This window comes from Thunnus thynnus, chromosome 18 (assembly GCF_963924715.1).
Source record: "Thunnus thynnus chromosome 18, fThuThy2.1, whole genome shotgun sequence".
NCBI classification, from domain to species: Eukaryota; Metazoa; Chordata; class Actinopteri; order Scombriformes; family Scombridae; genus Thunnus; species Thunnus thynnus.
The window spans coordinates 13,906,862-13,932,111 of NC_089534.1; the positions used below are offsets into that span (position 1 = coordinate 13,906,862).

Below are 25,250 nucleotides of genomic sequence, written 5' to 3' on the forward strand. Positions count from 1 at the left end.
AACAAAACCCTTCTCACGTAAACACCTTGCTGTGTAGTGTAGCCTGTTAGTCCTCATTTCACTTCATATTTAAAGGGAATAATGTGTCCAAACAACATATGTATGTGTTTTCTGATGTTTGAAAACTGTCAAAATACAAATCTGTTAATGTCTGAGTAACAGTGCCTTGTGTTGCGACTTTTGTGCGTTATTAGGAGTGTCTGTGCCACAAACACATTTACTCTCAAATTATACAATTCATGCTGATAACAAATAAAAATGAAACTGAACAGTCTGACAAAAGCAGGACAGAGATAAGTGATGAGCCGTGAGGGTAGTTTGTATCAGTGTATTTGTATTTTATTGCATCTCATTTGGACTCACATGCAGGTGGGGGCGAGGGAGGGAGGACGATGCCATCCATTATAACCCCCCGAAAAAAAAACAACAACACAGCCTTCATATGAATACTTAGCAAACATTATTTATCCACATTCTTTTTGTTTTTATGTGTCATAGTCATCTTTATTTTTCTTTCAACACTTTGCAATGCCACAATGGATTAAGATACAGTCACTTTTGGAAATAAACAACACACAGAACATCCAGCGTATACTTCAGTGCTTTACAGTGAGAGTCCTCAAGACTTTCCAGTGACAGCACACGAGCAAAATGTACCGATCGCTGCGTCACAAATGACCCACAGAGGACTGAGGCCAATCACATACACAGATGCCTCCTTGTGTCTTTGATTTCCACCTGAACATTAAGTCAAATGTCAGCATGTGTGGAGACAGACAAGGAAAGGAGCTCTTTGAGAGTATTAGAACGCATTCCAGATTGACCTGTGTTGCATGCTACGATGCAGCGTCACTCCACACCAGCAGAGGGCGCAACCGTAAACACTCATGGCCAAGTTTCCTTTCAATACTGCCTCTGATAACAGACTGAGAGGTATGTACAAAGAAGGCGGGAAATTTTTGAATCTACTTGCCTTTTTTTTTCCAACTATATAAGTTGACATAACTAAAAATATATGATACATTTTTTTTTCTTTGAAAATAAAGATTAAAGAAAATATGTAATCTATCATCAAAAATGCATATGTTTGAACACAGTTTTTGCATGTTTCATACAATCCCTAAAAAAAAGATAAAGTAAAAACAAAACTGAACAACTGTTTGAGGTGTTCGATGATAAGTCCAGATTTGCAGTGCAAGTTATTTTCAGGTAACGTTTTGATTGAAAGTTGTTCTCCAAAAAAGTAGACAGGCGGGAGGATGGACGGCCAAGCAGATATAGGTACAACCAAGTTTTAAATGGCATAAACATAGCTCAGTATTAGTTCGGACAACAGGGATAGAGGAGTCGGAGTGGGGGTTGGCCAGTGAAGTTACACACACCGAACACAGTCCACATTTAACAACACAGTCCTTGTCTGGGAGATGCGCAAAGAAACCAACACATATCCATCATTCCAAGTCAGCTGATATGCGGAAATCCAGAATGAATCTAAATACACATTTATTAATTTTTTTTGTTCATTTTTCAATAGTATATTAAGTAAAGGTTAACACTGATTTACACGCACACCCACACACACATAAACGGAATTTTGTTTTTCTGTATCTAGGGTTCACATTCACAGTTGTGCTACAACATTAGATAAGGAGGGCAGATTGTTTCAGGGGCTGCGGCTGGTAGGAGGTCGGAGGGTAAAGGTCGTAGAGATGATGGCTGAATGGCTGAAGGGCTGGGGCATGACTGAGGGAAGGCAGTGGGGAAGTGCAGACATCCACATCCACAGAGCTCCAGACACAATGACAAACCTGCAGAGAGAGGGAGTGATAGTGGGGGGAAAGAAAATTAGACTTGATTAAAACAATTAGTCTCAACAGAAATAGATGAAGTCTGATTATATATATGTATATATACTCTTACAAGACAAACAGAGAAGGAGATTCATAAACATGGAGACAAATATGTTCAGACTGGCAGTCTAAGTCAGATTTTTTTCGTCATGTAGCTTGTTGTCAAATGTCTTTTCTTGAAAGAAAAAGCAAAAACAGCAAAAATCCCCAAGGAGTTACAATAATAAATGGTGATATCGTCATTAAAATCCAAGTTCTAAACATGTGTCTTCACATCATTTGCATTGCAACATATAACACGAAAGCAGTGGTTCCCAACCTTTTTAGCTTGTGATCAGTGCATTGTCAACTCTATTTTCACACGTTATGGCTTTAGTGTGAACATGGCCTGTGAGCAGATTAAGAAACAATAATTTTTCATTCTCACATTGTTTAATTTGTAGGCTTGAAAAAGTAAAAATATCCAGTATTTCACAAGAAAAGAAATAAAAATTCAAGAAAAGTCAGTCCCCTTTGTTAGCTGGCCATGACTGCAGCATCAAAGTTGTCTGATGCAACAAACTATTCTGCACAATGACCTTTGCTATGGCATGACAAGTGGAAAGTATATTAATTCTTAATTGTTGCTTGAAGTTTTCTGTTTTGGATCAATAAAGACCAGACAGGTTAGTCTGTGCATGTAAGCATGTCTACTTACCTGCCACAGCCACCAATACAGTACACCAATAGTACTGTGGGCTGGTATTGCAAATCCAAACCTGGTCACTTAAAATGAAACTGATCTGAACATACTTTCAAGAAAGTAATTGCACATGTACCTTGGGGGTTTACGGGTCAGTCAGTCTACATGAAGTCCTTAATGTTAAGGTCATCCAGAGCGTTCCTGGGTGGTGGAGGCTTTCTGGGGCTCTGGGCCACTCCAGGAGACATCTGCAGATACATCCATTCTTAGCACTTAAACTCTCTTTGTCACAGCAGCTGTCAACTTTATGTATGAATGTGTAAATCCATGTGATAATCCATTTAAGAATGAGTGACTTACCGGTGCTCCAGGGGTCGCTCCGGTGGCAGGGAAGCCTGGCCTAACCATGGGCATCATGGGAGCTCCAACGCCTGGTGCCCCGGGCTTACACAGAGACAGACAGAAAGAAAAAGAGACAATAAGACACAATCTCAGCCGTCAGAAGGATGTGTTTGTGTGTGGGACACCTAAAGGGGTCATTGTCCATCACTTTCCAGTAATGTCCAGACTGGTTCAGGGACATTACTGGACTGGACTGGTGGTCTTACCATGCCGAAGCTGGGGTGAGTCCCCATAAAAGGAGGAACACCCATGGGTACGGTCTAAAGGTGTGGAGGGGAGGGAGAGGAGGAGTTGGGATCACTACATATAAGACAGACATACACAATGCAAGACAATGCAAACACATGTAAAAACAAAAAATACACAATGCATTAATGTTTTCTACAACACAAAGTAATGGACAGACACACTGATATTGGACAATAAAAGGTTGGAACACAACATATAACACATAAAGAAACAAACACGGCACAACAAAACCCCCTAATTTAACCTATAATTCTTATAACTGATTTACTCATGCACAAGGACTAAGAGAGAAAGGGGAAGCTTGTTGCAGACAGCCTTAGAGGTGAGACAATTCCTCTGTATGAAACTACAACTAGATCTGTTGTTGCCAAAAACACGAACTGAAATATCCATAAAAAAAAGCAAATGTGTCAATGAGAGGGGTGAATTTAGCTATGATGGGGAGAAGTTAGTGGCTTGCCTTAACTCTATCAGGTTTAGAGTCTATCAGACTTAGAAACTTCAGAGAGGAAGAAGCTGTTTCCAAGCAACAGCTTCTTAATTTGGCACTATCATTTGTCACTTCATCACTCTCCAGTAGATATTCCAGAAATACTTTGAACCAGACTGCATGTTGAAAGCACCAGGTTTTGGTAATTTTCCACTCGTTTATAACCAGCACATGAGTTCTGAGCATGATTAGAGGTTCTATGAGATCCGTCGGCTGACTTAGACAATGAAGTGTCTTGTCTCCTTTCTTTCTTTCCTCACTCTCAGTTTCCTATAGCTCTATGATTGGACCTGGAACCTGGAGAGCCAGATGAAGTTAATGCATGTGATTGCTGTTATGCCCTGTCTGTCGCTGCCATGCCAGGCTCCACTCCATGCTATAAAACACAGACAACATTTACCATGGGAGCACCCCAACTGGGGGGAGCTACCTGTGGGGCCGCTGAGGTTCCCATTGTGAGATCTGAGACAGATAAAGAGAGAGAGACACACAAAGAGAGGTTCTGCAAAATTACTGTTTCCTTTAACAAAAAAGTTGAGGGTTAGAGGGTGAATTAAAGCAATAGTTCAAAATTTTGGGAATGCACTCACTGGCCAGCAGTAGCCTCACTGTGGCAACAAGACTATTTATAACACATAACTCCCCGTAAAGACACAAATTGTTGTTTTTACATGCATGTTCAGTGGCCAGGTTTTTAAAAATTAGGTACAATGTGTTAATTAGCAAACTTTAGAGGTGCTTGTAGGCTAACAGTTTCCCTCTGCCTCCACTCTTTATGCTAAGCTAAGCTAATTGCCTCATGGCCCCAGCTCTGAATTCAACAGCATGGCCCCAGTCTTGTGTATTTCCCACAAAGTTGAACTATTCTTTTAAATTGATATCTATGACATTGCTTTAGCTAGTATGAATGACTACTTACTACTTGCCATGTTAGCCATGGAGGTGTCAACGTCACCCGCCTGAGGGGTCACAGTGGGCTTCATTACATCCCCTAGTCCATCAAATACTACAGGGAGGGAGGGAAGTGGGGAGGAAACATAGATGGAGAAGGAGGGGAGAGGAAGATATTAGCTATCCTCACACTCTACCAGAACCCAGTAGCAGACCTCCTTACTACTGGGGATTGCCATGACAACCAATAGATGTCTCCATGACAACAGAGAGAGGAGAGAATGTGAGCTATAGAGTAGATTAATATAAAATAAGACATTAAATGACAACTATAGTAGCAAAATAGCCATTTTCAACACATTTAGATCATGAAGAATGTTTTGTGATTTTAGTACAGAATCAGCATACAGACTCTGCTACAGGAGACATCTGTCAGTCTTACTACTACTAATACTACTACTAATTACTACTAATAGTAATGTGCAATCTTTGCATAGGGAATAAGAACCAGACCAACTTTAAAAGACATGTATGAGGGGTGAACAGTATTTTGAGCAAAAACACTGTATTTTACATCTTAAAATCATATACAGTGTCAAGAATATATTTCCAGTGCTTATTGATATAATTCATGATTAGAGCAGAAGCTGGGATATTTGTTAAAGAAGCACTTTAAATACTACTACTACTACTTTGCACTCTTTGTAACCATCAAGCATCTGGTGGTGGAAGGGACAGTGCAGCTGAGCTTGCACCACTGCAATGCAGCAGTGCACTGTGGGAAATTAGCGTGTTAAAGAGCAAGGAAACTCACCGAATCAAATGGCAGGAAGCAAGCAATGAGCCAGCCCAAGAGCCAGATGGAGAGAGAGAGAGAGAGAGGAAAGTAAAAAAAGCACAGATGCCAGAGAGAGAGAAAAAAAGATGCGATGAGGTTTTAAAGGAGCGGGTGACAGTGAAACCATTAGAGGTTATTGCGTGAATGAGAGAGAGAGAGGGGAAAGAAAGAGTTAAGCCTCGAAGCAGTAGTATTGCAGACCGTCAGTTACATAACATGAAGACCAACGGCACAGGAGATGACCAGGAACCAGGTGAGGAGGGGCCCATGTTGCTATGGTTACAGTTACCACGGATACCAGTTGCACAGTCGGGAAAGGTGGGAAATATTGAAGGAATTCCCTGAAGACTAATAACTATGCACATGATCCAATGATGACATTACCATGGCTTTTTATGGACTTTGATACTGAATCAACAGCAAGCAACAGTCAAAAAACAAGACAACACCCAAGTTTAGTGTATAAAGCATCTGTATTCTGTACAATGAGTGAATAAATGATATAAAAAGAGCAGCTAACAGCAGACTATTTCATTAACCATTACCAAAGTTAATAGAAACAGTGACTGATAAATCCATTGCCACAAAACAACCATCTTCAGCGGCAAACACTGTTGTAATTAATGGAAGATGTCACCAAAGTGGCTCTAACAGTATTAGTAGGACTAAAATTAGACAGCATGCAATTACTGAGTTAACAACACAGCTACCGTACAATGTGCTGGGATGAAATGGAAATCTGCAACATGTCCATATGCCCTCCAGCATGCAGAGTGGCTCCTCACATTTCAGAGGTTTTACCTGACATGAGCTCTGTGCCGGGGGCAGCAGGAGCAGCAGCGGCAGCAGCAGCTGGGGCATCTCCTCCTGTGGACTCTGACGGGTCAACCAAACACATACCAAACAGTATCGTGCCAGGTCAAAGCGGGCCGAGGCGTTTCCATCGCAGCATGAGGGCAAAGAAGGGGTAATAGTCAGCCTTCGGCTTCTCACTGCTAATGCCAAACAAAGTGCTTAGAGTTAGACGCGGAAGGTGAAAGTATGAATACACAATCGCATATATGTAAGTGAACTGGCAAACATTGCTTTTAAATTTTAAGGCACACATACACACATCTTATCATACTGCCAAACACATTGAACAGTTGCAATCAAAGCATCCACACATTTTCCAATACACCTATGATCATACAATATCCATTGGAAACATACATGCAAGCTTATTTGATGCAATAATACTGTAGAAACGTTGGATAAAAACGCTAAAGCCGGGAAGAAAGAGGAAAATCTCCAGGTCTTAAGTCGTAGCTTGCAATTCATAAATAATTTGGCAATTTCAACATGACCAAGCTTCATCTATATCTGCTTGTAATACTCCCACGAAATAACCACAAAGAAACATGATATCATGATATCTATGAGAACATGATATCTATGAGTGTAAATTGACAACACAAAATGACTAATGTGTAGGAGAAGTACAATATGCAATAACAAACCCATCAGTTATGACCATTAAAAATGCTGTACTGGTATTGTAATATCAATTGTTTAATTTGATGTCTTTCACAGATACAACTCCTCTTCTTTGATGATGCTTTCATGAACAGGGGGAGACAGAGTGAGAGCAGGCAGTCATGTGATTTACCCACCACCAAACAGGTTCATGATGGCTCCCGTGTCAATTTTGGGTGGGGGTGCGGAGGTGAGGATGGGGGCAGGGGAGCTGAATACATCTGCTGGGGAGGGCAAGGTGGAGATGATGTTTAGATCACACATACATACGTAAACACTCACATGCACACACACACACACATTGGTATTGACTGTGATTCATTATAATGCATGTTTATCACATGCAGTTGCAGTGCACGCAGAACATGCTGGAATGGGAAAGATGTAAGAGTGATTTAGTAAATGTTTCAGACAGCTCAAGAGCTTTTAGCTGACCAATAGGAGAGCAATCTCATTTCCTTTTTTTCCTTCCCTCATCAAAGCCAAGGGCAAAGCTGAAAAACAGACACGGCAAGACAGGATATGAGAGTGCGAGCGCACAAGAGATGGCAGAATGGATGCAATGGGGGTAGCTACCTGCTGTAAACAAGTCAACACTGGGAGCGGGCTCTGCTTTGGTGAAGCTTGTGTCTGGCATTGAATCAAAGAGGTCTACAAACACATACGCATCCAGAGACAGGAATATTAAAATGTTCAAACACTATGAAACGTTGATCACACACAGCAGCCAAGTCGAAGTGAAAGGTGCCTTCAATATGTGCACATTAGGGTCAATATGAATAAGAGCACAAGATAATAAGATAAATGTTGGACCACACACATCTCTAATGTTTACCACTGAAAAGGTCAGTTGCGGGGTTTGTGGCGCTGGGGGCTACTGGAGCTGAAATGGTTGCAGTGGTGATGATGGTGCTGGATGCGGAGGTGAAGAGCGGTGAAGGGGAAGCAGAAGGGGAAGGCTGGGGCACCACAGAGCTAAAACAGGCATCCAGCGAACTACCCGGGTTATTATTCTCCACTGTCATCATGCTGAAAAGGTCTAGACCTGAAGATGTCGCGTTGGTGCTACCATCTGAGGAAGCGAAGGGGTCTTTTGGGGAAGAGGTGGGGTGGTGGTGAGGAAGAAATGTAACACATGGAAGGGAAGGGAGGATGTTAGATAATGATGTTAACACAAGACAGAGTAGACACATATGTTTCATGTGATGATGTGATAAAAATACTGCTGTAATCATAAAAGATGAGATGAAGGAATGAAAAAGCATCTGGGAGTTTTGATAGTAGAGACAGTGCAGCTCCAACCCACTCCTGTTGTCAGTGGAAATGGTAAAAGACACAAAATAGTATCTGTTATGGTAAAAAAAAAAAAAAGCCAAACAACTGAAGGGAATATTGTACAAATTTGCACTACAAACCTCTGGAACAAACCACAACTGAGTCTACTCTTAGAAAATATAACTACTCTGCAACAGAAAACCTAACCAAACGATAAAAGAGAAGCAAGAGTATTGTCCTCAATCACCATGGCAACAACAATAGCACTGTCCAGACACCAGCAGTAATAAAGAGTGAATCTGTACGCCTACTGTCCGCACAAAGCCTCGAGATGAAACCCCGATTAAAGCTTGAGACCAACAATAAATGTACAGGTATACACATGTACACAAACTGAAACATCTTTTCATCCACAGCGGTGGAAACAAGTATTCAGATTCTTTAAGTTTAAAGTAGCAATACCACAAAATAAAAATACTACATTTCACTTAAAAGTCCTTCATTTTAAGTCTTACTTAAGTGAAAGTACAGAAGTGGTACAAGAGTGGTATTCATTTTCTCATCTAGCTCTTGGCAAGAAACCAAATAAGCATATTTCCCAAAATGTAGAACTGCTCCTTTTTAAGTATCAAAGGTAAACATACTCATTATTACATTATTATGCCATGTTATGAGCCTTTTTTCACAGCAGATATTTTGACTTGTCAGATAGGAAAAACACAAGTGTGCCTTAAGGTGTAACATTAACGATGGCTCTGTTCTCTTCAAGTGTCCCGGTGAGCTGTTACAGTCAGCTATATGTAATTTGAGCATTTACACCTGTGCTTTATCTACTGTGACATGTCATATTGTCCTCTGTGAAAAAGGCCTGCTGGGTGATTGCTACAGACTCAATTATTAGCAGAATCTTAATGTTGTAGGGTTGACTTAATTTTAACTACTTTATATCCTTTTGGGTAGTTGAATCTATAAAAAATCTTATATTCTAAATCTTATATTTTATAATATGATCATGCGTTTTGCATGTATGATCTTAATCTATAAAGTAGTAACTAAAGCTGCCAAACAAATGTGGAGTAAAGTTATAGTGGAGTAAAAGTAGGCCTTTAAAGTAGCATAAAATGGAGATAGTCAAGTAAAGTGCAAGTACCCAAAAGTTGTACTTAAATATTGTGACTTAGTACATGTTAAGCGACTTTCCACTACTGACTCAGACACACACACACACACACACACACACACACACACACACACACACACACACAAACACACACACACACAGATTTTCAGTCACCCACCAGCTCCAGTGTTGGCGGCTGGGGCGGACGTAGCTGCAGCCCCACCTTCAGCTGCTGCTGCAGAGGCCTCAGTGGCAGGAGCAGGTGTTGCAAAGGCATCTGAGGTTCACACAAACCCCAGTAGAAGACAGAGAAGTCCAGAGAGACACAGACAGGTGCAGAAATGAAAAAAAGAAAAGAAAAAAAAACGAGAGAGAAAACGGAATCAGAAATATGAGGAGGAAAAGAGAATATCAGAAAAAAGCAGGTAAGCTGAGAGTGTTTTAGCAGAAAACAGAAGATAATCAGCCCATGTTGTTACACTAAGTATTCATCTGTAAAATAAAATGCAGCTTACAGCATTGATATGTGATATTAATGACTGACAGGTGGATGGACAAATGGGAATACAGACAGGAGGCACTACAACAAGGTTTTACTGACTGCACAAAGAACAGAATAAGCCTAAAATCTACATAAGTAAGCAGTGACTACAAGTGTTACAGCTCCCATCTGTAGCTGTAGCCATGTGACAGGGTTTGATAGAATTGCTTTTCACTTCGGTCACGAAAAGCATGTCTGCCTATCAAACAAGACGCATGTGGAGAATGAGTGTACAGCAGTATGTTCATGTGCAAGCCGAAGGTGAGAGTGTGGCTGTGCATACTTACATAATGAAGAAATATCTGTGTGAGTATTTGTGGAGGAATATTATATGTGAGGGTATGTGAGTTATTGTGTATCATCAATGACCTGCAAGACTTATTTTACGGCAGCTGAGAATGATGGAGATGTGTATCAATGCATCACTAAGGCTTCATTGTTTTTGATGATGCAACTTTGCTTGCAGTATATAGACAATATAAGTGATATATCAGCAAAGTTTGGTGGTAACGCTTTAGATTACAGCCATGAACTACAATGTAATTCTTTTGTGCATCAATAAAATACTTAGTGTGGAAAATAATGTATATCTGATATTGTTTTTACACAAAAAAGTACAATTACCACATTAAAATCCTTAACATGACATCTACTCTTCTTCCTCTTTAAAAGCTCCAAAATCTATGAATATGCAAATATTTTTCATTTCAACAGCTGCGCACAAGATGTCTGTCCATTCTCAGTGTATGTGGAGGCTTGCACTGCACTTGCACTGGAGGCTTCAAGGTTCCACATCACACTTGCGTAAGTTGCATACTGGACCACGATTGGCTACAAACTATTTGTGATGTCACAAATCATGCTCATATGCCCACCCCTTAAACTCAGGTTTGAGCTCAGAGAAACCTTTCACTTGCAGCAGATGAAGTGAAAACAGCCTTCTAGTGTCAAACTCTGTACATACATCATTCTGCACAGTGACGCTCAAACATCCAACTGAAGTAACAAGAAGAAAAACATATTTATGCGTGGAGAGGGACTTTAATAAATACTCAGTATAATAATGTTATTACTGGGTGACGAGACAAGAAAAATGGAGAAAACGGGGCAACAGTGTTGATATTGTAATGAAATAAGTTGTGATTGTGATATATTTACAAAATTCTTTAGGAAATTATAATGGCAGAAGTTTTTAAATATGGAGAACTTACATTCCATTATCATTCCTGCTGCTAATGATGTTAGAGAACAACCTACAGCAGCTTTTAGGTCCTGTCATATCATAACCAGTTGAGGTAAGGACCGTCACTTTTAAGTAACACCAGTACAAAGCATTGAAAATGTGGGAAAAAGTAGCCCCTTGTTCACCTTTTTTATACTCTAAATACAGTTTGCTGCCAGTATTTCATTGGTGACCCCATACGTATAAAATATTTACACTATAATTTGCAGGCTGTGATATAAAGCGTTATCAGTTTGGTCTGCATACTGTATGTGTTTGAGCATGCAGTCATCTGTGTTATCATATTGTGTGATGGGTTTTAGGGTTGAGCTTCCCAGAGTGATTCTGTCGTAGAGAATCCTCTGGAAGCCCACTGACCTCCCAACAGATCCATATTGGTGGCGCCGGGGGAGGCGGCGGCTGCTGTGCTAGTGGGAGGAGCTAGAGAGACTCCAGGCTCTGCCGCTGCAGGAGTGGGCGTTGCTGCTGCAGAGGAGGGGGCGGGCTCTGCCGTGAGGGTGGGTTCGGATAGCAAGGAATCGCCCATTTCTGCGAGTACCAACGGGGTGTTTGAAATCCCCAAATAAAGGTACCAAAATAAACCCCAAAAGAGCAACCAAAAGAACCAGTTGAGTCACCATAAGAAGAAAGCAAGCGAAAAAACAAAGGTCCAATTCAAATTAAAGCCCAATGAAGATCATTTGGAATCGACAGACAAAAGCAAAATCCAAATTTTAATCAAATTAAAGTTGTAAAATTATCCAGCGCCATCCGGTCATAATCAATAAATAAAAACCAACCAACCAAAATAGCCCACGTTGTAAACCAAAAACAGACAATGGAGTATGTGGAGGGAGGGGAGAGAGAAGGCAGAGAGAAACAAAGAGACTACTCAGACTAAAGAGAACAGCTTGAGGAGACAAACAGGGAGGTAACCATGTGATATTGCTATTTTCTAGTTTATCTGCAAGGATTAAAACATTGACAATGTTTCCAGGTCAGCTCGATTCCAGATTACAGTTTTTTGTTAGAAAAGAAAGTCAATGACATCGAGGTAACCTGGAGGAGGATTTAAGACTACACTAGTCTAGAGTAGAGCCAAGGGGTGACGTAAAGAGCAGGGAAACACTCACCTGATCCAAGAAGGTCTGTGGAAGCAGAAAGTAAGGGAAGACGGAAAAGAACTTAATTCATGAGCAGCAGATCAAGAGTCAATAGATAAAATAATTCATGATAGATTTGATTAGCTTACTCTCAAAAACTGAAAAGTTGATTCTTTTACTTTAGATGTAATACGTTCTGTTGTTTACTTAAAGAAAAATACTTATTTTCTTGCCATTCACAGTCATGGTTAAATATACTTTACATGCTGGTAAATGGATGTGCATTTTGGTTCTTACAGATCAACCAGCAGGTGATTTGACAAGAAGGAGAGAAACTTACCTCCCCAGGACGTGGGGGCAGCTGATGTTACAGAGGGACCCGAGGAGGAGAGTGGATCCAGGTCCAACAAAGAACTGGAGACAGAAACAGAGACAGTGAATCCATCATCCTTTGCAGAGGATAATATTCCTTTACATTTGTTGTTCTAAACACCCAGTTGTAGGGTGGTTTTTCCAGTTAAAAATCCTATGCTGCATATGTGTTGCATATATGACATTGGCTGATGTCTTGCTGCGAAAAGAACTATTAAGCATGCTGTTCAAAGTGACCACTTATTACCAACAATTTCTGATTTTCAGATGATTTGCTGCAACACTGTGTAGCATACTCTATATTTTAGGTCAAAATCAATCACATGGAGGCTACATGAGGCGGTCACTTACTCTTCCGCTGGCTCTGGGGCAGCTGCAGCAGCGGCAGCAGCACTCTCCCCAGGAGGAGGCTGCAGTGCGGGAACAGCATTTGAAGATTTGGCTGGGGTCGACGTTGGAGACACATTGTTTGTCGGAGACCCCTGGAAGGTAGACAAGGAGGCCTCTGATCAGCGGTGCATCAGACTGGAAGAGCTTTGCAAAAATATAGACTATTTCAAATGTGTGTCTTACCTTTGTTGGAGACCTGAAGGTGCAGGAGAGAAGGAGGAATTGTAAGTTATTTTGAATGAAATAGGCAGATCGGCTTGACTCAGACTGAAAAATATTTGATGGTTCTACATTTTAAGGTTAAGAAATCAAATAAATATGTGAGACAGGTTGCATCATATGTGATCATATGAAGAGTTAATCCCCAAAGCAATACAGTGCATGTCCAACATGACACATGTGTTGCTTCTAATTGATTAAAATACTTAAGTAATATTTAAATTTTGTGCTAATGATCAATTTATAAGAAATAATTTCACTTTGGAGCAAAAACCCTTCATATTCTGATTCACATTGCGTGTCGGGATGTGACGATACACATGTGGTGACTTACTGTTTTATTGAAACATGTGTCTCTTGCAGAATGCACACATGTATTCAAATCAACACGCACAAATTCCCACATGTAAACCTGCATAATGTTTCTATTCACATGGGGATCACCTGTATAATTCACATGTGAATAATGTGTTACCTGGAGGGAAATGACAGCAAATATATCTACACTAAGAAGTTAGTAAACTCCAAACAAAACATACAGTATATGCTCACCCTTCACTGGTGATTCCAAATGAACATAAAGGGGGATAAAAGAGAGGAAGGGTTAAAGGAAATTATATAAATATACCACCTGCTTATGCCTGTTTCTACCAACATTTCTCTTCCTTTAGATTCTAAGTGACACAAGTCATAATAAAAAAAAAGGGAGATTCTCAGATTTCAGCCTCTTTTTCTTTTGTTATATGATCCTAGTTCTTCTATTCTAGCCCATAAGGGTTTTGTGTGTCATACTACAATGAAGCAGTTGAACTGACATTTTAAAAAAATGCCATTAAACAATCTCTTACCCCTTCTTTCCACCTTTTACATCCTCCAAACCGTTCATGTGTGTTTCCAGAGACTCCAGGATACTGCTGGGAGCCTGACAAAAAAATCAAAACTGGAGTAATTAATAAAAAATACTTTCCACGTGTCTCCTGAATCGTATCATCAGTCTGTGCATTATTACGTCAGTGTTTACATTTCAATTCAAGCCGGAATGCACTGAGAGTGACAGGGCTTTGGAAAATCTCACTACAACACACATCACACACACACACGCTTTTGTCTGGCGTGTTTGTCAAACTGAATTAAGCTCAACATGCCGACACTCCATCCCGCAAACAGGCACTCAGCCAGGGCACCCTGTGTTTCTGCGGTTACCGGCTCCTCAAGAGGTTTAAAAGGACAGTCCTCGTCGTCTGAGTCTGCTAGATCCACCACTACCCCCGGGTGGAGACACTGGGTGGGGAGATGGTGGTGGGTGAGGCATGGGTGCTTCTGTGCGTGCATATATATGTGTTTGGGATGGGTGGCATTCATGTGCATTATATTGACCATCTTCAAATCTCTTTTAGGAGAGAAATAAAGAAAATGACAGCCACAATGTGTGGCAACTTACATAGTTGATGTCAGGAATGTCGTTTTTGTCAACTCCAACTGTCTGTTGAATGAAACAGAGTTAAAAAATCAGCTTTACAACGTTGCTCTGTCATGATGCATTATGACAGCCATGCTGGGGACTGGCAGGTGACCCTTACCTCAGCCAGCTTCATGAATTCCCCAATCTTTGTCACCCTGGTCAGGAACCTCTTGTAGATCTCCAAGGCCTCCTTACAATCACTCTTCTTCATCTTGAAGTATTTCTCTGCACACAGAAATAGGAAGTTTGCAGATTCAGATTCACTGTGATCTACAGTAATCTGCAATTTATACATATTTATTTGTTCATGGCCAACTGACCTAATAGGTTGATGATTCCGTCATTGTAGGATGCAAACAGTTTGACCAGATCCTTGAAGAGAAGCAAGAATGCAGCATTGATGATCCCATTGTTCAGCTCCTTGGGATGAACCTGAGAGGAGAAAGGAAAGCTTAAAGTGAAATCACCGGAAAACAAATAAATGTACAAATCAAGCCAATGCTGGACTCACATCAAACTCCAGGAGTGTGTCAATCTGAGTCTGCAGAACAGGCATCCCTTTCAACAGCTTCTCAGTGGTCATGGTCCTCATCACGCCCTCAGCACTGAATGGACACAACAGAGAGAGCATTAGATGCTTCACAGACACAAGACGTAGCACAAGATAAGTGACAATAACTTAAAAACTGCATTTGGCCAAAGTCTTGGATAAATACAACCTCTAAATGACAAGGATGAACTGTGTAGAAGGCAGTGTGTAGAGTTGCAAGGCCTCTTTAAAACACCATGTTTGACGTACCCCTTCTTGACTCTGGTGAAGTCAAAAGCCATCTGGCGGTAAGCGAAGGCTTTCTCGTTCAGGTATCGTCCATACCGTCTGATGAATGTAGACATGTCGTAGCCTAAACAGAATAGATTTCTGTCAGAGAATACTCACAGGGAGCCTAGCAGTGTCAGCTTTAGTCTTTATTTTCCCTTATGTGATACATATTACGAACTTTCCTTGTCCCAAAAGGACAATGTTTTCTGCAAGCTGGGGTGAACGGTGTCGTCTTGCAAAAGGAAAAATAACACATTGTGGATGCATGAGAACATAAAATCTGGCTAAAAATCTGTTTAAACTCATCTGTTCCTCTAAAATCTGCATATTTATTCATGGAAAAAACATTTTAAAAAATCCCCAAATGAGTCTTAAAATCAATATAAAACAGATCGCAGAAGACATCTATCCCAAACTTCATGAAATTCAGCAGAAACCTTGGCATTTGTGACAATCTGTAAATATTTTGCAGGTGCTGGGTAACAGTTTTCAGCACAGAAAAATAAAAAAAAAAACAAATCTTGTTCCCCATTTCTTCTTTTAATCTACAAGGACAATATTTCAATAACAAATGGTAATTTTCATGAGAGGCAACACCTTTGTGTCATTTTCTTCAGCAGATCTGAAATTAGGTTGAACAGTAGATTAATGTCTTGTATATTTGTCTAAACATGCTGTTTCTTGTTTAGCTTGCAAACATGTCTGTGATTAACACAGAAAAAGACACAGCAACACAATACAGCTCTGTTGACCAAGAATGTAAAAACAAATAATGTGTGTGTGTGTAATTTGTGCCATTGGCTCTATTTGCCAGATGGCTCTCTTTGTGTTTGTCTCTTCCTGTTTCTCTTTGCATTGTGAGATATTGAGAAAGTTCAGTAATGTGCCAGTATTCTCACCTGGAAGACAGATGATCTACATATATAATTTACAGAAAAAACATATCATCATCATTAAACTCAGGTGCTCTTACCGTGAGAGCCCGTTTTGTCAATGAAATTGCTGAGGTTGAACAGGGAGGTCCTGGAAGCCAAGTACTGAATAAACCTCTGAAGAAGACAGAGAAAACACAAAAATCTGTCTCACAGGCAGTGGTGGAAAGAAATTAAATTAAAGGTAAACAAACACTTCAACATCCATAGCTGGGACTTGTCTTGCTGTACTTGCTGAACATTTTATTCCATTAAATAGCACTTCCAGCAGGTCTGATTCCATGGTCGACTGCTCGTACACTGGACCCACAGGACTCCTTTCATTCATTTGAGGAAATTGTGGTCAAAGTCTCTATTTATCTGTGAGACATCAGGCCTTTCTCAGCACCACACAGAACCCTCACTTCACTCAAAAAGATCAATTATAGCTCTCCAAAGTCATAACCTCACAAATTAATTGTCAAGACACATTTGGACAGGATGATAATTTGACAAACAATTGAATCCCACTAAAATACATTTTGTATTTAAATAAAGCTGGCATAAAATCAAGCTTGAATTAAAGATGATACCAGGGTCCCACCCATGTACCTCATTGCCGTGGACACACATGTGATGACTGGTGACAAGGGCCTTGAAGACGACCACCCAGCTGGCATTGGTGGCCCGTTCAAACAGCGTGTCAGCCATCTGAGGGATGTTCACGTTGGTGGTATTGGTGGCTGACACCAGGTCTGTAACACAACCACAAAGACAACCACAGACTTGTTAGATCAATCCATCAAAAGCTTCCCTCTCATTAAGCACCACAAGACCCTCTAAGGTCTGAGGAAATTTCATACTTTATGGTTCACTATATGAGAGGAGTCATGGTTAGTTTATTCTCAGACAAATGTCGACATAATTTGACTCACTCTGATTAAAGTTTGATTAAGTGAGCAGACTAAGTGTTCGCTGCAGAGCTGTTCTAGACACCCATGAGAATATTAAGCTGGGAAGAAGACCTGATGTACATACAAAATTATATCAGTGCTCAAGCACCCACACACACACACACACATACTGACGATGCACAGAGAAAGAATAATGCTGTCTCATCTCCCCTCCCATGGATGCCAGGTCAGAAAGGCAAACAGGGAGGTCTCAAACAGCAAAAGTGACGAGATTTTTGTCTAAATACAAGATGGAATACAATAACTTGTTCTGTGTTACATTACTTTAGCAGTAATCATACAGATAAATACAGTGTTAGTGCAAAGGAAAAGTGTGATCCATATGACATCTCCTGACAAACTCTCCTGCTCTGGCAGTAAACAAATGACTAAATAATCTCTTTCATTTCTTATTTCATTATATAAACTACACATTAGGAAGCAACTTACATTTTTTTTCTGTGGGCACTACTTTTTATGGCTAGCATATACTCGATTTGAGTGTACCCATACCAGTTGCAACATGAACTAATTTCCTCTCGCTCATATTGACACAATTCAGTTATGAAAGGAAACACCCATTTGAGAGTTCCTGTGGGACATTTGTGTGTAAGAAGTGCACACAAATTGCTTTTGTAATTTACCCGATTACCTGAGTGTGCTGTCTTAGCATCAAATTTAAAAAAAACAAAAAAACAATCAAAATATCTAACATTTTCCGTATTATTTGTCTGATGAGGATGGGTGTTTTTTTTTATTAGATACTGGGGTTACTTCTGCAGGGAGCCAGAGAGAGTCAGGCAGGCAGACAGGCATACAAATATAACGAGATAGAGATTTGGACAGAAACTGCAGGAAAGAAAGTGACATTGTGAGAAAGGATAGATGATATTTTTCGAATGAAGTACATCACTGAATGTTTGCCAGCCCTGCAGTACACTAGAGGCCCTAAAATGTTGACATTCATTGCACATAAGGAACAGTTTGGTTACTTTTCTGTCCAGCACTCTGACATTGATGACTCAACAACAAGGGCAGGACTGAGTCTATCCATGGAGAGTGCCAGAGAGGAATGCAGCAAATATTGGCAGGCATCTCAGATAATGGAAGTAGAGGAAGGCCGTTATATTGAACGGGCCTTGGCTTTGCCTTGAGCTGGTAGATACCAAATTATAGACCAGACCAAAAATGCAACAGGAAGGAAGAGAAAGAACAAAGCACTCAAAAGAACAGTAGTTGAGAAGCACAAAGGTGGACATGAATGTGTAAGAAATGAGGAGACATGTGGGTGAGAGCAGGGAAGCTGTTCAAGGTCATAACAGGGTGGCCGGCTGGACGTGGGGGTTGGGGTTTAGGGTGGCTGGGGGGTTGTAAACAGATTATTACTAATCACTGTTCCTGGTCTTTCTATGGTAGCTGTCTCGCTGCCCATCCCCCAAACAGCACACACACCTGTCTCGACACAACCTGTTTTACACCATCTAACACATCTCCATTATCAGCTTCCTGTCGCCCGTGTTGTAGGTTGTAGATTCAGTTTTATCCAATTATCTTTCTGACACATCCTGACAACTGAGTAGACAGGAACTGTGTCCCAGTTCAGTGGCTGCATCCTTCAAAGATTGCATTTGAAGACTGAATGTGTCACAGCGGCGCAACAAGGCTGTCCCATTTCGAAAGTTCCTTCAAATGCAGCTAGATCCTTCTGCCTAACCTATCCCAGAATGATTTTGCACCAACCGGCAGCTATCGCCGGGCTAAAAGCTGTTGTAATTTTAACTGTAGGACTGTTAATATGTCACTTTATAACGTTTTAAAGCGAGAAAGTAACCATTTAGATTCCCATTATGTGGTCAGTTTATCCAAATAACACCTGTTTGGAAATTTGCTCTGACATTTTCGGACATGTGAGGAGCGGCCGGCCAGGTGAGACCAGCCGGTCATCTCAGCTGCTAGCAGCCCGACTCCTGAGACGACTGGCCGGTCAGTGTCCGTTGCCATCCCGAGGAGAACATGATCCGATGAACTGATCTGTGCAGCTCTTTGGTAATTTACCACCGGCTCTAATGTAACATTTCATATATGATATAATTCCTTTTGGAAGATAAATGTTGGTCTCACAGATGAAATCAAACAATCGTAGCTGCCACATTAGTTTGTCTGAGTATAAAGGTTATTTTTTGTGAGAGAAAAAGTGTGAGTGGAGCTTCGAGTTGATATTTTGTCATAGTACAGTCAGGTAGGTGTGTTGAGGCTGAGCTGCTGCTGTCAGCAAGTACACTGCTGCAGAGAGAGTTAGAGGAGAGGAGAGCAGAGAGAGTGGACAGGCTCTTCTCTCTACTCGAGAGATTCGTTGAAAAATAAAAAATATTGAATGAATGAATTAAAGTAATTGTTTAATACATTGTTTATTTCATTTACAGTGGTCTCAAGTGGTGGGTGTCAGGGTCCTTAAAAAGTCTTAAATTATTAAGTCTTAAATAAAAATTAGGCCTCATAAAATGTGTTTATGTATATTTTGGTTGGCTGAGCAGGGAGTCCCTGGTGGTGCTGTTGGACCTAGATGCCGCCATAATAATAAAATTAAAATTCCTGGCTCCATTTCTAGTAGCTGTGTCCCAATCGTCAACTGCAGCTGTCAAGATTGCTAGGCTACAGGTAAGGGTGGGAACAGATGATGACGCAAATAGGAAATCCTCCGTAGACCAGAGTGTCTCATTTAACAACACTCAGTTTGGCCTTTGCAGTCTTTATAGACCGGGTCCTTCAAAGGATACAGCCCCTTAATTGGGACACAGCTAATATCAGCTTTAATGATTAAAATGAGGATTAAAAGCAAATGCTTTTTTTCCCTGGTTTTAAGTTAATCACTGGTCTTCCTCTGATCTTTATGTAATTAATTATGCTGCAGTCTGTACAACTTGACCAGACTGAACCACACTGATGATGTCTGATGTTTTTATATTTATAAAGGCTGACGTCACATTAATGACTTTTCATCTATGGCTCTTGTTTGCATTTATATTATTTAGTAAAGCTTTATATGGGCTATTGCTGCACAATATTCTATCTCTACTACTGCATTTTTTTATTCCGAAGGTTAATTTTCTTCCTCTCACGTATTTCAATCATTTCCATTTGCTATCCATCCGCTGTTTTTTATTTTACGGACTTTATTCTGTTCCTCATTTAGCCTCACTGTAATATGGCTGAACATTACACCCGCCTGCAGCCTTTCTAAATCACACACACACACACACACACACACACACACACACACACACAAACACACACAGAGAGAGACAAGGTCCACAATGGCTGAAATGTGATTATATAATATTATCATGTCACCAGTGGCAAAGCTACGAGTTCATATTCATTCACTCATTCAGAAATCTTATCGTATGTGTTTACTGGTGTTTAACGTGTTGCCATACGGGCCATGTCACAGGCTATAATCCATGCTTTCTGTTGTGATATCATTACCTGACGCAAACACACACTGACATACAAGTAGTGTGTGTATGTGTCTATATGTGTGTCTAATGAGGATTGGCCGAGCTAAATAAAGACTCTCACGGTAATCCACGGCCAACAGGAGCGTTCAAGGAATGAACTGTGAGGCTTCACACTGTGCGAGTGTATGTTTGTGTGTGTCTAGTGTCTGTGTAAGTGTCTTTTTCCGGTCCGTCTGCTATAATTGTGATTCGTAATTACACAACAAGCACTCTAGCGGTAGCCAGAATATTAGACGGAACACACACACACACGTTAACATTTCATCCAGGTTATTCTCGTCAGCTACTGTATGAGCTATTTGCGGTGACTTCCTGACAGCTTTAATCGGGTGATTTCACACCAATTCACACCTTAATTCATGTGACTCTAACAGCTCTCACGTGACTGCCATGTGACCTCACTGATTCTCATGTAACATTGTGGTGTAAATGACTCGCAGGTGTTTAAAAATCCAATTAGCAGAACTGATGAAGACTCTTGTATGAGTTGTTTTCAGTTCTAGTGGGGAGGTTAATTTCAACTTGACATCCAGTGATACCAGTTCTGGCTCCAGCAGCTGTGACTCACACATAAACCCCATAATATATGTGGACTGGACTCATAATCTAGAGCTAGTTCCCAGTCTTTTTGGCTTGTGATCCCCTTTCACAGAATACATTTGTTTACCGGTTCAACCAAAGGGTGTTTGAATATTTTTAGCAGAAAAATTATCCAGTAGCTCAAATTCATATCAACATATTAAAACTTTTTGTCAACTTTTTTCTCTTTTCTTGTCCTGTTGATCATGTAGCAACCCCTCATATTTGTCTTGAGACCCTTTGTGAGAGTCTTGTTGTGAGAGTAATTGAAATCACTCCTCTAGAGGTCACATGACATATCTATATGTGAATTCCACTCTTCAAAACAGCCATTTCTTCACCAAGTGTATTTTCAACATGACCTCAGATGAATTTAAACCTATTGCCTTCGGTGTTGAGTGAACTCTTTCAGCTGACATAGAGAGGACCACATGCTCTGTAAAAATTCCCTCCAGTGCCCATTTTACTACCATTTTACTACAACATGGTGTCCAAATACGTGACTGATAACAGAGATGTGAAATTCAATCAACAGAGGAGGAATAACACACATTTAACACCTGGGTTTCATTCCCTGCAGTGTGGGCTTCAAATACAGGCATCAAAGAAACTAAATCATTTCATCCTGCAAACATATTGAAACTTATTAGCTTTCATTTTGAGGATTGAATCATGGTTTAAAAAGCCATTTCTCAATGCAGGCGCACCTGTGATTGTGACACACCCATATTCACACACCTGCACCTTCCTCACGTGCTCATCTTTTACCATTACAGAGGTTTTATAACTGATCAGAAATGCTTTTATAGCCAGTTATCTTTTTCCATATTCTAAAAGAAAACAATAATTTGTCCTCCTCAAACACACATCCATTGGAAAAGATAACAAACACCAATAAAAATACATTCAGAAACACTCGTCATTCAGTGTGTGAGAAAATACACACTCATCTGTGCACTCTGGAGGTGATAAGCCTGTCATTTGTCCTCTTCCTTATCACAGTCTTCCTTTGTCATTACAGTGCCATCCCCTGACACTCTCAATCTGTTGCCACGGCAACTGCACTGCACCACCACCACCAACACACACCCACTTCCACCCCAAGGGTCACACACTGTGTCACCGTGACAAAGGAATAAGACCACCGATTTATATATCTAGTGTTAAATACTTATATATCCAACATGGTGAAAGGTGGCCAATTACTTTAACGGCCTTCTCTCGCACTTATTTGACTTATTTGTTACTATTTTCAGTCGGAACTGTTTCAAGACACAGAAAAATAATTACTATTTGAGTATATCTTGTTATGAATGGAGATGGTTTTCAGTTTTTTGAGGTTAGGTATTGCCTCCTGCTGAGATACACTTGCATGAGAGGCACAGTGGCCTACATACAGGAAGCTGGTTGAATTGCCCTAGAAATGGATACAGCATAACCTAAAACTTGCAGGAAGACCACATGTTCATATGTAGCCTATGTCTTGTTGAATCATCTTTGAATTAAAGCATATAAGAATCCTCCCACGTGCCACGTGGTTAACAGAAGCAGTCTGATCCTTAGAGAAAAAGCTCAAGACTTGAACTAACGATGGTTAAACTGTCACGCTGATGTGTTGCTCGACAGCCACACAAGTCAACGTTCACAGTTAAAGTGAAAGACACACACACAAAGACTCGGACAAAGCAGAGAATGAGGAAGCAATGGTCCCTAGGGCATGCTAGCATTAGCATTGTCACCTTTGGCTGTGTAAATAATGCAAGGCAGTCATTGGCTGATTATTAAATTATTCAGCAGGGGAGCGGATCACAAGATATAACGTCCTAGCCCAAGACACAGGACCAGCCCTGCCCAGCGACCACACACAGACACAGACACAGACACACACACACACACACAGACAACCAAAAGACAACCAGACCATCCATCATCTGTATGCAGTGCCACGCCACTGCTTTGGTCTGACACAGTATTTGTGGTTGGTGACAGTGATTAATCATGATTTGTCACTGCTGTCATCTATAGATGTGTCAATAAAACTGTGACTTTGATAATTTTATTCAGATGTGACTTTCCAGCCCCAGCAGATGAGCCAAAACTCGCTGATAGCCAATGTAAAACCCAGATGGGTGTCTACTGTATGTGCTGTAAGTTGTTCAGACAGCATGCATGCTTCGAGTTCACATTTTCACAAGTATTTGCACATGACATGTAAAGTTCCTGCTCTATCCAGACTTGCAGGGCTTCAGCACCTCTGTTGCAATAATAAGAAGTTAAAAAATGTCGCTTTTGCAGGAGCAGAGAAGGGAAATTAAATGGGCTGGTTGACTTGTCAGTCTACCTTAAAATATGACCTTTTCTCCCTCCCTCTCCCTCTATCCTACACTCTCTCTCTCTCTGGGTGTCCATCATCTCTACTGGAGGCTGACATAAAGGGTCAAAGAGGGGTCATCACCATGGCTACATCAATTCATTAAGGCACCACACCCATTTAAGCAAAGTGAATTAAGAAAACGACTGGTCATTGTATCACAGCTCTTGTGGTTGTGGTGGCATGTGGCCTGTGAGCGTGACTGCATGTGTGCATGAGGCCTATAGGCCTGTAAAACCATCCCATGCGGTGTGAAAGAAGAGGAAGAAGGGCTACACTTACACTCCAGGTGCTTTTTCTTGGGCGCCATCACTTCATGAGTGGTGGCTTTGCAGACAGCTCGGGCCATATCTGATCCCGTTAGCTGGTATTGCGCAGCGGCAATGCGATCCGTGAGCGTTTGCCCCGACATTTTCTCTCCGTTGAATCGACCACCTCAGGAATGTATTTCACCACGGGGCGACTTTAAAAAAAAAAGGATATGAATAAAACCCAGCTGCTTCCCGGTGGTTCAGTGAGCGGATCCTGGTGCTTTCCCCCGATTGATAGGCCTGTGACCTTCTGTGTGGGCGGAAAAAAAGCACAGAAAATGAGATCAAACCACTACATAAATGTTATTTTCGCATCAAATCGTGCGGTCACGTTGATAATGTGCGCTGTGACATGAGTAGACTTACGCAAGGCTGTGAATTCCCTTCGGCTCGTCCCGTTATAGCTGTCAGTTCAGCACCTTGGACAGCTAAAGCCACACGGTTATGTAACACTCAACTGGCAATGAAAGCTATTTCCTTGCCCCGCAGCAATATTTTAAAAAACAAGCTAATAAAAAAATGCTGAGCAAGCGAGGCTCCTCTGATTGTCCAAATATATTTTTTGCAAAATTAAGGGATGTAAATCAACTCTCCATAGGTCGGTCAAATATCCCGTTTGGAGAGGGCACCGGGTTTGACTGCCTCCCTCAAGCGCCTGTGCATGAAAAAATATTACTTTCAGAGAGAAAAAAAAACCCCACAGTATCCCCTTGGTCTGTCAGACTGCGGTGTTTCTGTCCGCTTTGATCTGTTCGTTTGGGCTCAGAAGTGCCGCTTCAGATAGGCTACTGTCGTCCTCTCCTCGGATCGACAGAAAAAATGCGCACCGCTCCCCGTTGGTGTCGCCAATACTGCGCAGCGCAAGATGCTCGGGAAGAGGAAAAGACAGAATTTCCTATTCTCCTTCCCCCCTCCTCCTGTCGCTTGTTTATTTATTTGCCTATCTATATGTCCATCTAGACTCTCCTCCCCCCAGCGGGTGCTTGGACAGGGTTGGGTGACAGACCACGTCCCATCCCACGTCTCTTAAAGGGGAGTCGACATGGGGTCAATGTGCAGAAACTCATATCGCTGTGCATTAAAGGGTTAATATACGAGCGTGACTGTGGCTTATGCGCTGCTGCATGTAGGCTATGCATCACACAGGGTTGCACGCACAGCATGCA

General features: G+C 41.1%; 1 protein-coding gene across 11 annotated transcripts; it reads right to left on the reverse strand.

Annotated features, from left to right (window-relative positions):
- Window positions 1–317: 317 nt before the first annotated feature.
- LOC137168967 (clathrin coat assembly protein AP180-like) lies at window positions 318–25,119 on the reverse strand. Of its 11 annotated transcripts, XM_067571876.1 has the most exons (24): window positions 24,451–25,119; window positions 24,056–24,334; window positions 16,965–17,107; window positions 16,415–16,490; window positions 15,421–15,523; window positions 15,133–15,226; window positions 14,942–15,053; window positions 14,740–14,846; window positions 14,601–14,642; window positions 14,008–14,081; window positions 13,124–13,136; window positions 12,902–13,032; window positions 12,519–12,592; window positions 12,209–12,223; window positions 11,454–11,624; window positions 9,491–9,589; window positions 7,753–8,007; window positions 7,055–7,141; window positions 6,204–6,278; window positions 4,593–4,679; window positions 4,074–4,135; window positions 2,893–2,976; window positions 2,669–2,780; window positions 318–1,808 (listed from the first exon to the last, which is right to left on the reverse strand). In XM_067571876.1, exons 2-23 carry the CDS (start codon window positions 24,183–24,185, stop codon window positions 2,694–2,696), a joined length of 2,121 nt encoding a protein of 706 aa, XP_067427977.1. In that variant the 5' UTR covers window positions 24,186–24,334; window positions 24,451–25,119; the 3' UTR covers window positions 318–1,808; window positions 2,669–2,693. The 11 variants fall into 11 exon arrangements, 9 of the variants coding, with proteins under 9 accessions (XP_067427977.1, XP_067427969.1, XP_067427968.1 ...); XM_067571868.1 differs by lacking the exons at window positions 7,055–7,141; window positions 7,753–8,007 and having other exon boundaries at window positions 4,104–4,135; window positions 24,451–25,116; XM_067571867.1 differs by lacking the exons at window positions 7,055–7,141; window positions 7,753–8,007 and having other exon boundaries at window positions 24,451–25,116.
- Window positions 25,120–25,250: the final 131 nt, after the last annotated feature.